The 13,479-nt window shown below is 42.8% G+C and overlaps 1 protein-coding gene across 8 annotated transcripts; it reads left to right on the forward strand.

Annotated features, from left to right (window-relative positions):
- The first annotated feature begins 706 nt into the window (after positions 1 to 706).
- Positions 707 to 11,405, forward strand: LOC149978929 (SWI/SNF-related matrix-associated actin-dependent regulator of chromatin subfamily A member 4-like). 8 transcript variants are annotated; one of them, XM_090196740.1, is made up of 6 exons: positions 707 to 1,204; positions 5,794 to 6,012; positions 6,200 to 6,335; positions 7,309 to 7,710; positions 7,973 to 8,071; positions 8,338 to 11,405. In XM_090196740.1, exons 2-6 carry the CDS (start codon positions 5,836 to 5,838, stop codon positions 9,417 to 9,419), a joined length of 1,896 nt encoding a protein of 631 aa, XP_090052866.1. In that variant the 5' UTR covers positions 707 to 1,204; positions 5,794 to 5,835; the 3' UTR covers positions 9,420 to 11,405. The 8 variants fall into 8 exon arrangements, with proteins under 8 accessions (XP_090052866.1, XP_090052869.1, XP_090052867.1 ...); XM_090196741.1 differs by having other exon boundaries at positions 1,198 to 1,334; XM_090196738.1 differs by lacking the exon at positions 707 to 1,204 and adding an exon at positions 1,592 to 1,933.
- The last annotated feature ends 2,074 nt before the right edge of the window (positions 11,406 to 13,479 follow it).

Consider the following 13,479-nt stretch of genomic DNA (forward strand, 5'->3'; position numbering starts at 1 on the left):
CAGCGGGGATCCTGCTTTGGGAACTATTGACTAGGACATGGCTCTCCAACCCTAATCTAGCGCATTTTATTCAAAAATGAGCTGCTTGATAAATTGAAATCAAGTTAGTTAGGTTACAACTGGGTCTGGAACAAAAACCTACAGGAACTCTCCATGAACATGGTTGGGGAGCCCTGACCTAGGTCATCAAAAGCCAGACAGTTTCATTAAATAAGCTATAGGCAATCATTTTTATTGCACCTTTAGGCCTAATTTAACTGATGCATTTGGAAATGTTTAACTTCAATTCACTGGCACTATGAAGATCAGTTTAGCCATACTCACTGACTGCCTAATATATACTTTAATATACTTTTGGTAATTTACGAGGCATAGCTAGATACAGATTACCAAAATACAGCCTATGCGCATGGCCTATGCGCATGGTTCTAACAGTCTTTCTGCCTGACCCTATCTTCTCTCTCCCTCGCCTGCTCCTCTTTCCTTTCGCTATGAAAAACGCTAGTGTGTGCGTGTAGAATAGCTCAGCCTACTCATTGATAGCCCTTACTTTAGTTAATTTGCACGAGACATTACAAGGCAAGAAATTGTGAAATACAGCATTGCTATAGCCTACATATTTTGATAACCGATGCACAGTTCTGCCTGGTGGCGGACATGCCTGGCTGTGCCCCTCCCATCTCTTCCTCGCTCTTTCTTTGCGGTGAAAGATGCGAGAGTTTGTGTTCTACGGAAAATAGTTTCCTCCATTGCAAAAATACTGAATCTTAGGAGTCGAAGCTTGACACCCAGAAAAGGGAGTCGACTATCCACCACTACCCAGTTCTCTCCGTGGTTCTATCTAGTCCCTATGCAGTTAATTTCAATAACCTATATTATCATATTTTTTGTTTACTGTAAAGCGGACTGGTACATATTCCAATTTACAAAACAGCGCCTTTGGTTGTGGTTATTTAACGAGTCAATATAGTTAGTGTTTAACGGTCAATTATTTTTTGACGTGCACATTTTATTTAGATAGAAAAAAATGCATGTAAACAGAGCTCAATTGCTTTCATTATTATTGCCAATGACTAATATCAACAATGATACCTCATGATCTTATTTTACTACATGTAATAATGCTGTTCTATAATAATTTGTACACCCATCCCCCACGTCGACATACTTCGAAAGGACCTACTCGCGAAGGGTGAATTTCAATGTAAGTCAGATTCAGGTGTGTTATTTATAATACTTCGTCGTTTGGTTGGGAAGGAACGGTAGTCAGGACCGACATAATTCGTATGTCTCTCTGCAGACGGTGGCGGCAGACTGAAATTAATACGTTTCTGGTAAATGTATCTAGTTAACTAGAGCCGGGGTACGGGATGCTGGTTGGATCAATCATCTGAAATATATATATTTTCTTTTACTCTTGCCGCATCTCTAAAGTCAGCAAAACAATGTCATTCACACCATACATTTTGTTAAAACAGCATATTCGGCTAGCAGAGACCATACCATTAGCTAACGTTGGCCAACTGTCTGGCAGTGTAACAGTTTATTCGCATTTATTATGTAGGAAACAATGTTTGAAATGTAGCCCATCACATGGGTGAATGGTTTCTGACCTCAAACAAATATAGCGTGCTTACTATGTTGTAAACAGAGCGAACGGATCTTGTTTTGCTGCTATAGCTAGCTTTCTAGTCAAGCTATGCACCACATTAGGTGCCTCGCGCTCTGCAATACTGTAGATCTCTGCGAGTTTTGAAAGTGTTAGACCGATAAGGAGTTACCATTATCTTTGGTGGGGAAAATGTTTGGCGTGATCAAACTTGAAGTGTGTGTCGCAGCTGGATGCGGAGGGCTGGGGCGAGCGGCGTCCTAGATTTATCAGGATATATATACTTGGATTACGGAGGACGAATGGAAGGGAAAATAGAGGAAGGTGAGCTTGAATTGGCCAACAGTGGAGGAAAGGGGAGATGGTTTGTTGAAGAATGGTAGAAAGTGCGATCTGTACCCTGGATCGAAGACCGGAGAAATGAAAGTGAATGAGGGCGAAGTATCGGAGGTGGTAGGTGTGGTGAAGTTCTCGGAGCCCGAGGATTACACGGAGGGTTAAGGATAAAGATTAGTCTGTGACCGTAGGAGTGAAATTACGGAAAAAGTGGACCCTTGCCCTTTGGCTGATCCATTTGTGGTTTCAGAGTGGGTGAAAATTGAGTTGGGTGGTGTGGAGTCGGTGAAGGTAACCCGAAGTGGTCTTGTGATTGTTTGTGTTTCTGTGTTGGGTCAGATGAAGCTGGCGCTTCGCGTCAAACGTCTGGGGTCAGGATATGTGAATTGTTTTGCTCTCAAGTATAGGGCGCCATTAAAATGAGTGAGGTAGGGGTGAAAGTGGACAATCTGAAGCTACGGGAAGATTCCCGGTGTTTGTGATGCTCTTCGTTTGGTGCGACGCAGACTGTGGCTTGAGTGGAGAAACAGAGGAGTCGTGTTTTTTTTTATGTTGAGTTTTAGCCCTGCAAAGTGATGTTATATCGGTTATCCCTCCCTGTACGAGCTTTTGTACCGAATACATTACGATGTTAACGTTACAGATGTGGCAGCAGTATAGGAGGGAGGTTCCTAGGTGTGCAGAAGGGCATGAGACAAAGGTATGTGTAGCGTTGGTGAATTTTGGTTGAGAGAATGCCAAGTGTGCAAAGCTGTCAAGGCAAAGGGTTGCTACTTTGAAGAATCTCAAATTTTGGGGAATATTCAGAGGTGGATACTTTCCGTGAGAATTAACGGGAACGGGAATATGCTAAATTAATACCATTTAAATGTAGATGTTTTCTGCATTGTATATATTTACCATATCATATGGAGACAGAAACATAAACCTTTTACCTTATAAGTAAACATAATTTAAAATGTTAAAATCCTTCCAATAGAATAATAATAATACAACATTTTATGAATTTAACTTTCATTAAATTAGTTGACTCTTCACATGGGATGAACAACAAAATAAAGGGAATGATCCCCAATGATCGATCGCATCTCCCAAAAACGTTTCCAACATACATCTTTAAAATGAAACTAAAGCTTTGGTTGTCTTCCTCTCATGCTTCCATGTCTTCTCCCTGGACCGCCTCAATGTCCACCTCTTGATCATCAGACTCTGAGGCCTCATCTTCACGGTCACTTTCCCACCTTGTTGAGGTTGGCTCAAAAAGCCTCCAATTTGCCTGGATGGCTACCAATTTGTCAACCCATGTATTGGTCAGCCTGTTGCGTGCTTTGGTGTGTGTGTTCACAAACAAGGACCAGTTGCGCTCTGAGGCGGTGGCTGTTGGTGGGATTTGGAGGATAATGGAGGCAACAGGGAAACAGCCTCAGATCCACAAAGTCCCTTCCACCAGGTAGCTGATGAGATATGTTGGCATGACTGCCATATGTTGGCACGATTGCATCTCCATCCCAAAGCCCTTGCTTGGAAGTGTACTTCACCAGACTGTTAAGAACCTTGCCCTCATCCAGGTCATGGTGGTGAGACACGGTAGTGATGACACCATAGGCCTTGTTGATCTTTGCACCAGACAGAATGCTCTTGGCAGCATACTTGGGGTCCAACGTGTACACTGCGGCGTGTATGGGCTTCAGGCAGAAGTTTTTATGCTTTTTGATGTATTTCAGAACTGCAGTTTCCTCTGCTTGGAGCAACAGTGAAGTGGGCAGGGTAGTATGGATTTCTTCTCTTACATCTGCAAGCAGAGTGTGAACATCAGACAGGATGGCATTGTCACCCTCAATCCTGCTATATGTTTCAGGAGTTTCAGGCTGCTTACCACTCTCCCAAAATACATCATCCAGGAGGATCCTCTTGATGGGGCTGTCCATATCGGCAGACTGTGATATGGCCATTTCTTGGAGAGACTCCTTCCCTTCCAGGAGAATGTCAAACATGATGACAACACCACCCCAACGGGTGTTGCTGTGCAGCTTCAATCTGGTGCTCTTACTCTTCTCACTTTGCTTGGTGAGATAGATTTCTGCTTTAACTTGATGACCCTTCACATATCTAACAATTTCCTTGGCTCTCTTGTAGAGTTTATCCATTGTTTTCAGTGCCATGATGTCCTTGAGCAGCAAATTCAATGCATGAGCAGCACAGCCAATGGGTGTGATGTGAGGGTAGGACTCCTCCACTTTAGACCAAGCAGCCTTCATGTTCACAGCATTGTCTGCCACCAGTGCAAATACCTTCTGTGGTCCAAGGTCATTGATGACAGCTAATCTGCAATGTAGAGACTGGTGTGTCTGTTGTCCTTTGTGTCTGTGCTCTTGTAGAATACTGGTTGAGGGGTGGAGATGATGTCGTTAATTATTCCTTGGCCACGGACATTCAACCACCCATCAGATGATTGCAATACAGTCTGCTTTCTCTATGATTTGCTTTGCTTGATCTTGATTTGAACTCTGTTGAACTCTGCATCCAGCAAATTAGTAGATAAAGCATGTCTGGTTGGAGGGGTGTATGCTGGGCGAAGAACATTCAGAAATATTTTCCAATACACATTGCCTTTGAGCATCAGAGGTGAACCAGTTGCATACACAGCTCGAGCAAGACATTCATCAGCATTTCTCTGACTACGTTCCCCCATTGAGTCAAAAAAACCTTCTGATTACAGGAGGACCATGAGCTGTTGCTATCGATAAGGTGTCTGATTCATAATATTCACCTCAAATAGAAGTAGAGGGACTTTTGTCAGAGGTTGCTTGTTGTGAGCGCTGAGGTACTTTATGCACTTGGCCAGATGATTCTATATCTTTTTTTGCATTTTTCACATATGATTTGGCACAGTATTTGCAAATGTACACAGCTTTTCCTTCTACGTTAGCTGCAGTGAAATGTCTCCACACATCAGATAATGCCTGTGGCATTTTCCTAAAAAGATCAGAAAAAAATGAGTAAAAAAAAACAAATACAATTCCATGTACAGATAAATAGTTAAGCAGTTAGATTAAACAACTCCTTTTGTAAGATAAATGTTTTAAAATGAAACATGTATGGAAACAGGTGAATTAACACTCCTCAGTTAGCAGGCTCAAGCAAGCTAAATCCCACATGGTAGCAAAAACTAACTAGCAGAAATTGTTAACAAGTTAGAAATGATTTAAACACACTTTACTGTAGGCTACTTTTTACTAGTTAACCCAATATTGTAATCAAAACTTACCAGAAAGCATGTCGTTTTTGGCTCAGACAGTGTAGTAGTGTGGGCTGAATAGCATCTCATTATTGTGCAAGATCTTGAGAATCAGCTGCACATGTGATGGAAGAATGCACTGTGCATGCAGAGGGTTGCAATTCCATTTAATTGGGGATAGTTTAACCAAAATATGCCACAAGACCTAGAATTGCCATGTGTCCCTGAACAGACAGTTAACCCACTGTTCCTAGGCCGTCATTGAAAATAAGAATTTGTTCTTAACGGACTTGCCTAGTTAAATAAAGGTAAAATAAATAAAATTAAAAAAGGTTCACTGTTTTAAGCAAAATTCCCCAAATTCCAGGCCTTAATTAACTTCAAAGGATTTTTTTGGGGAGATTTACTGAAAGTTCCCAGCCCTTTGCAACCCTAGATACAGCCAACTAATGTGATATTGTCAAAACGATACAATATATCTTCAACAATATCCCGATTTGTAACGGTATCAATTCCCCCATCACTAGTACACAGTACATTTTACTTCCCACTGCTGGGTTGGTTTGTTGTAAATAGTGGTCAGTATTTATCTGTCATTTGTCCTCTGCAGAGTGGATCTTGGTGCTGTCACATTCTCGGACTCACCTGAGAAATGTCCACCCCGGACCCCCCCATGGGAGGGACGCCTCGGCCGGGCCCCTCTCCTGGACCGGGGCCTTCTCCAGGAGCCATGATAGGACCCAGCCCAGGTCCCCCAGCCTCTGGGCACTCCCACCCACAACAGGGGCCCTCAGGATATCCTCAGGAGAATATGCATCAGATGCACAAAGTAAGACAGAAAATGGTCATATCCATAACTGTAATGTATGTCAAATGTCTTCTATGGTCTGCAGTACCATTTTATGAGACTTTTTTTGCATTAATCTATTCGTCCTTTACTGTACATAAGAAATGTATGTGCTATCTAAGTAGGACATGCTTATGTTAATGTTTTAATGTGTGTTGTCTTCTCCCAGCCTATGGAAGGCATACATGAGAAGGGCATGTCTGATGACCCTCGCTATGGACCGATGAAGAGCATGGGCATGAGACCAGGTGAAGACCACATTGGAATGGGAACCCCTCCTAGCCCCATGGACCAACATTCCCAAGGTACCATACCATGGGGTACTGATTAGATTGCATAGAGGATAGAGGAAACATTGACTCTGTTATTGAAGTAGCTTTACACAAAAGGTCAACTTATTAGCTTTCCATATGCTCTAAATATGGTGCTTATGATTTTAAAGTTAAGCACAATTGTTTTTAAAGCCAATTACCTGAGAAGAGAATGCTAACACGTGTAGACGCGTGTGCACTTGTACTGTGAACTCAACCAGCTAGTTTCTCCTCTTTCACTTCTGTCTTTTGTTGGGTAGCGTGAGCAGTAGACGCTCAGATGAGGGGGGGGGCATGAGGCTTCCCCTTTCAGACAATGCTGGTGGCAGCTGTCTGCTATAAAATTACTCAGTCATCAAGGAGAGAGGGACAGAGGGGCTGTTGAAATACTGTAACACAGGAGTGTGTTTTTCTGTTGACTCTTCTACCCTGTATTGACTGGTGACAAATCAAATTGTATTTGTCACATGTGCCGAATACAACAGATGTAGACCTTGCAGTGAAATGCTTACTTACAAGCCCTTAACCAACAATGCAGTTTTAGGAAAACACCTTTTAAAAAAGTAAGAGATAAGATGAACAAATAATAAAGAGCAGCAGTAAATAACAATAGCGGGGCTAAGTACAGTGGGTACCGGTACAGAGTCAATGTGCGGGGGTGTTGAGGTAATTCAGGTAATATGTACAGAGCGCGAGGCTCAGCTGTAATGTGTGCATGTCTGTTAGAGACTGATTTGTAAAGTGTTTGTATCGCCAGTCCAGCTCATAATCATAATACCAGTCTGGATTTGGTTAACATTTCTCCTGGTCTGTTAGCATCCATTTCGCCACCATTTTCGGTGTATCTAGCCATTATTTTAGTCATTCAAATCAGTTTCCCACTGTTCTCAGTTAAAGGGACAGTCATGCCCTACCATTCCCAGGGAAGAGGACTTTTCTCACCTGTGCTGTTGTCTCTCCTCCCCAGGCTACCCCTCTCCACTGGGGGGTTCTGAGCACTCTCCCAGCCCCGTGCCAGCCAACGGCCCTCCACCCTGCCCCATGATGCCCTCTGGCCCAGGTGTCCCCATGGAGGGCGGTGACCCCCAGGCCATGGCCCAGCAGAACCTCGGTGGTGTCCTGAGTGGTGGTTCTGTGCCAGGTGGGGTTGGGCCAGGTGGACCCACCCCCTTCAACCAAAACCAGCTGCACCAGCTCAGGGCCCAGATCATGGCCTACAAGATGCTGGACCGCAGGCAGCCCCTGCCAGACCACCTGCAAATGGCTGTGCAGGGCAAGAGGCCCATGCCAGGGATGCCCAACATGCCCCCTTCCTCTGGGCCTGGAGCGGGGCCTGGACAGCCACCAGCAAACTACAACAGACCTCATGGTGAGTGGGGTGGGCACATGCAAGTTTATGCTACACAGCCTGTCAATGAGTTTTGCAACCCTATGAATGACACACACATGCGCATAATTACAGTCAATCACGCACATGCTGTTCATCTCAAACAAAGAAAATAAATCATTTAAATGCTTAACACGGACCTTTGGTGGTGAAACTGGTTCAGGCACCATTTTCTACGTTAACTAGAATTCAGTAGGCATGAATGCCCAGGCAGTGTCTGATCATTTCTAATGTCGTCTGGCAGGAATGGTAGGCCCAAACATGCCTCATTCAGGACCCTCAGGTGTTCCCCCTGGTATGCAGGGACAGCCCACCAATGGACCCCCTAAACAATGGCCCGAAGGTGAGCCTCGGCTTGACCCCTGGGCAGTGATTCACCTGTGTGGCGAGGGCACTAGTCTGTAGTGTTTTTAGTCCATGTTCTTCTCTTTCCTGTGCTGATAGTTTCACCAGACCTTTCACAACGGTAGGCCGTCATTGATAACTGACTTGCCTAGTTAAATACAATTTAAACAAGGAATACACACATATTAAAAAGATAATAATTGCACCAAAACACTGTAGAATCAATGGTAGAACTAATAATTATTTCAATGCCATATGTTCTAGGGCCCATGGTGAATGCTGCTGCTCCATCCAGTGCCCCCCAGAAGCTGATTCCCCCTCAGCCCACTGGGAGACCCTCCCCTGCTCCCCCCTCCGTGCCCCCTGCTGCCTTCCCGGTCATGCCCCCCCAGACGCAGTCCCCAGGGCAGCCCCCACCCATGGTGCTACACCAGAAACAGAACCGCATCACGCCCATCCAGAAGCCCCGTGGCCTGGACCCAGTGGAGATCCTCCAGGAGAGAGAGTACAGGCTGCAGGCTCGAGTGCTGAGGAGCGTAGCGAGTAAAAATCGTCTGTCCTCCGTTGCAAGACTCACTACCGAGTTTCAAACTGCCTCTGGAAGCAACGTCAGCACAAGAACTGTTCGTCGGGAGCTTCATGAAATGGGTTTCCATGGCCGAGCAGACGCACACAAGCCTAAGATCACCATGCGCAACGCCAAGCGTCGACTGGAGTGGTGTAAAGCTCGCCGCCATTGGACTCTGGAGCAGTGGAAACGTGTTCTCTGGAGTGATGAATCACTCTTCACCATCTGGCAGTCCGACGGACGAATCTGGCTTTGGCGGATGCCAGGAGAAAGCTTCCTGACCGACTGCATAGTGCCAACTGTAAAGTTTGGTGGAGGAGGAATAATGGTCTGGGGATGTTTTTCATGGTTCGGGTTAGGCCCCTTAGTTCCAGTGAAGGGAAATCTTAACGCTACAGCGTACAATGACATTCTAGACGATTCTGTGCTTCCAACTTTGTGGCAACAGTTTGGGGAAGGCCCTTTCCTGTTTCAGCATGACAATAGCCCAATGCACAAAGTGAGGTCCGTACAGAAATGGTTTACCGAGATCGGTGTGGAAGAACTTGACTGGCCTGCACAGAGCCCTGACCTCAATCCCATCGAACACCTTTGGGATGAATTGGAACGCAGACTGCGAGCCAGGCCTAATCGCCCAACATCAGTGCCCGATCTAACTAATGCTCTTATGGCTGAATGGAAGCAAGTCCCCGCAGCAATGTTCCAACATCTAGTGGAAAGCCTTCCCAGAAGAGTAGAGGCTGTTATAGCAGCAAGGGGGGGACCAACTCCACATTAATGTCCATGAATTTTGGAATGATATGTTCAAGAAGCAGTGTCCCCATACAGGTGTCCACATACTTTTGATCATGTAGTGTACACTATTTTTTTTGGCAGGGGGTGTTCGATAAGCTCAAATGTTGCAAATTGATTGTGGCTTCTATCAGTGAAAATATCTGCATAATTTCCAATCCCACATATATTTTTTGGCTGTTTATTTACAGTACCAGTCAAAGGTTTAGACACACCTACTCATTCCAGAGTTTCTTTATTTTTACTATTTTCTACATTGTAGAATAATAGTATAGACTTCAAAACTATGAAATAACACATATGGAATCATGTAGTAACCAAAAAAGTGTTAAACAAATCTAAATATATTTTATATTTGAGATTCGTCAAAAGTAGCCACCCGTTGCCTTGATGACAGCTTTTCACACTCTTGGCATTCTCTCAACCAGCTTCATGAGGAAGTCACCTGAAATGCATTTCAATTAACAGGTGTGCCTTGATAAAGTTAATTTGTGGAATTTGTTTCCTTAATGCGCTTGAGCCAATCAGTTGTGTTGTGACAAGGTCGGGGTGGTATACAGAAGATACCTGAGTAAAATACCAAGTCCATATTATGGTAAGAACAGCTCAAATAAGCAAAGAGAAACAATAGACCATATTTACTTTAAGACACAAAGGTCAATCAATCCGGAAAATGTCAAGAACTTTAAACGTTTCTTTAAGTGCAGTCGCAAAAACCATCAAGCGCTATGATGAAACTGGCTCTCATGAGGACCGCCACAGGAAAGGAAGACCCAGAGTTACTTCTGATGCAGAAGATAAGTTCATTACAGTTACCAGCCTCAAAAATCGGCAATTAACTGCACCTCAGATTGTAGCCCAAATAAATGCTTCACAGAGTTCAAGTAACAGACATCTCAACATCAACTGTTCAGAGGAGACTGCGTGAATCAGGCATTCATAGTCAAACTGCTGCAAAGAAACCACTACTAAAGGACACCAGCTTGGGCCAAGAAACACAAGCAATGAACATTAGACCTTGGACATCTGTCCTTTGGTCTGATGAGTCCAAATTTGACATTTTTGGCTCCAACTGCCGTGTCCTTGTGAGACGCAGAGTAGGTGAACAGATTATCTCTGCATATGTGGTTCCCACCGTGAAGCATGGAGGAGGAAGTGATGGTGTGGTGGTGCTTTGCTGTTGACACTGTGATTTATTTAGAATTCAAGGCACACTTAACTAGCATGGCTACGACAGCATTCTTCAGCGATACGCCATCCCATCTGGTTTCCGCTTAGTGGGACTATCATTTGTTTTTCAACAGGACAATGAATCGACACGCCTTCAGGCTGTGTAAGGCCTATTTGACCAAGAAGGAGAGTGATGGAGTGCTGCATCAGATGACCTGGCCTCCACAATCACCCGACCTCAAACCAATTGAGATGGTTTGGGATTTGTTGGACCGCAGAGTGAAGAAAAGCAGCCAACAAGAGTTCAGTATATGTGGGAACTCCTTCAAGACTGTTGGAAAAGTATTCCAGGTGACTACCTCATGAAGCTGGTTAAGAGAATGCCAAGGAGAATGCCAAGAGTGTGTAAAGCTGTCATCAAGGCAAAGGGTGGCAACTTTGAAAAATATAACATATTTTGATTTGCTTAACACTTATTTTTGGTTACTACATGATTTCATGTGTTATGTTATTTCATAGTTGTGATGTCTTCACTATTATTACTACAATGTATAGAATAGTACAAATAAAGAAAAACCCTTGACACAGTACATTTTACTTTAGTTATCTTGTTTTATGTTATTTTTTGGTACCACCCTTCAGCTCCTCTCAACACCTCCCATCCATCTCTGAACACCATCCAGTTTTGATGTCTATTTGCCATATATTTTTCAGCTGTAATGTGGTGTTTCACAAAAGTTTGGAACCTTTCTATTGTCATATTTTCTACAGATTGTAAATTAAATATAAACCATTTTTCTAAGAGTATTATATTATTGATTGACTAACTTTTCATATCACCAGCAGTGCTACTTGCAGAGTGAAATCCAGGTAAATGTCGTAGTTTTTCTATGGAGCCAGATAGCTGACAAAAGGTTGAACGTACATATCATTAAGATCGTAAGAAAATTCATACGTAAATTGTTAGGATCGTAAGAAAAGCCATGTGTGAAACAAAAAATGTAAACGTGAAATTGAATCTGTGAATATACAAACACCACGTTATGGTTACGGACTAACATTTTAGGCTTGAACAAATCTTGTGTTGCAATTCTGACGTACAATAATACCTTTCAGAGTTTTGGCAGTTTCGTCTCTCCAACAAACAAAAAAACGTACACCAAATGGCCTGTGTGGAGTGCTACACGAACAACCATAACACAATGTAAAAAATAAAAACAAATGGAAGCCGGAGAAACCGGAAAGTTATCCTGCACGTTTTCTAGTAAAAAGTCTCCAATCTCTATTACTCCCTAGTTGAGTTTACTTCACATTTAGGTAGCTAATGTAATGGATTTCTTTGCCCTCGCAGGTCTAGATAGCACTAGATGTATTATGCCTACAACAGTGAAGTTTCAGTCAGCTACGTGTATCTCTACAGCATGGGCATATCTCTGGGTTATGTGGACATCCCCATGCATGCACTTAATCAAAATATGACTAATTAGTACTGCACCATCCCATTCTCTGTCTGCAATCATAACCAGTAGTATATACCAGAAATAATGAAACAGATGTTTGGTGAGTCTATGAATTATGTATGACCACAAGAGACTTTGCCACTCAAAATATTTTTTCTAGAATATTTTGACATTTATTTAATCACTCAATCTTGCCAAAGCATATTCTGTAGGAGGGGTTAATATGAATTTAAAATAATTTGACATGATTTATATGAATCGGGTCATGGACATATGGCCTTTAAAATGAACAAGGGAGAGGTTAAACGTAGGCCAAGTCTAGCATGATCTTATTCCCACACATTACAATAACTCTGTTGCAGTGGTCTTAAGTAGTCTCCATGTAGGCTATTCCCTGTAGCTGCCCAGTTGAAGAGCGTGTGATCTCCATGCAGCACCACAGCACTATGCGCCTTCGGAAAAGCACCCCTCAGCCTCAGAAGATGCCCTTCTGGGGGCATGCAGCCATAGTCATTATACCCTAATGTAGGCCTATTTGCCTACTAGCCAAATAAAGTACAGAGCATGCACAATGCGTGCAACTCATCATCCCAACATATTTCAACATTTAATTCATCATTCAGTTCAGTCAGTCAGTATGTCATCCATTCTGTTTATGGTCTGAGTTCCAATAGGAACTAAATCAAAGAGAATAGAACAGTCTTATGTTTGTTTATTGAAATCCACGTGTATTCAAAGGTATCTAAATTCTCAAGTAGCCTATCATTTTAATAATTCAATGTTTAATTTAGGCTATCCAAATAAAACAATGGGCCATCAACTTGAAGCATTGCAATGTAGGCTATCATTTTGGGTATTGGTGTGTTGTGGAATAATTGTAGAATTCTATTTGTGTTTTATAACTGTTTTTATTATAGGCCTCCCCTTAAAAAAAGACCCTAGCTCACAGGCCTCTAAATACATTTTAAACAAAACAGTTGAAGCATATGCAGTGGCTGATAGGGAAAAACAGATCTGGCACTAAGAATAGGCTATGGATAGCCAATAGGTCCGAAATAGTCAAGACTATTTCGCTCAAGACAGGTTATAGCCAACACTTAATCAATATTTTGTTTTGTCTGTTATTTGTTATGGATATAGCCTCTGTGTGCTGGGGTTGTGCAATGCAAATGGCTATAACAAGCCTACATACAGACTGGAATTTGCAAATACAACGGTCAAAATGCCTAATATAATGCCTAATATAAGTCTGCGCTCCCAAATACTGGAAAAAGTGTGATTCATTAGGTTACATGCTCACTACAGTAGCCCCACATGGCTATAAAAATACATTATGCAATTATATGTCCATTAAATAACACATATTTAGATAGTGGAATAGGCCTAGCCTAAATCATGTTTACTTTCTATTTTGCA

The sequence above is a fragment of the Oncorhynchus mykiss genome, chromosome 13 (genome assembly GCF_057628025.1).
Source record: "Oncorhynchus mykiss isolate SJ-2025 chromosome 13, ASM5762802v1, whole genome shotgun sequence".
NCBI lineage: Eukaryota > Metazoa > Chordata > Actinopteri > Salmoniformes > Salmonidae > Oncorhynchus > Oncorhynchus mykiss.

What these genes read in the sequence shown, in the direction of transcription:
- LOC149978929 (XM_090196740.1), top strand. Translation starts at nt 5,836, where the DNA reads ATGTCCACCCCGGACCCCCCCATGGGAGGGACGCCTCGGCCGGGCCCC. An exon ending in AAACTACAACAGACCTCATG is followed by an intron (nt 7,711 to 7,972) that starts GTGAGTGGGGTG and finishes GTCGTCTGGCAG; the next exon opens with GAATGGTAGGCCCAAACATG. An exon ending in CCCTAAACAATGGCCCGAAG is followed by an intron (nt 8,072 to 8,337) that starts GTGAGCCTCGGC and finishes CATATGTTCTAG; the next exon opens with GGCCCATGGTGAATGCTGCT.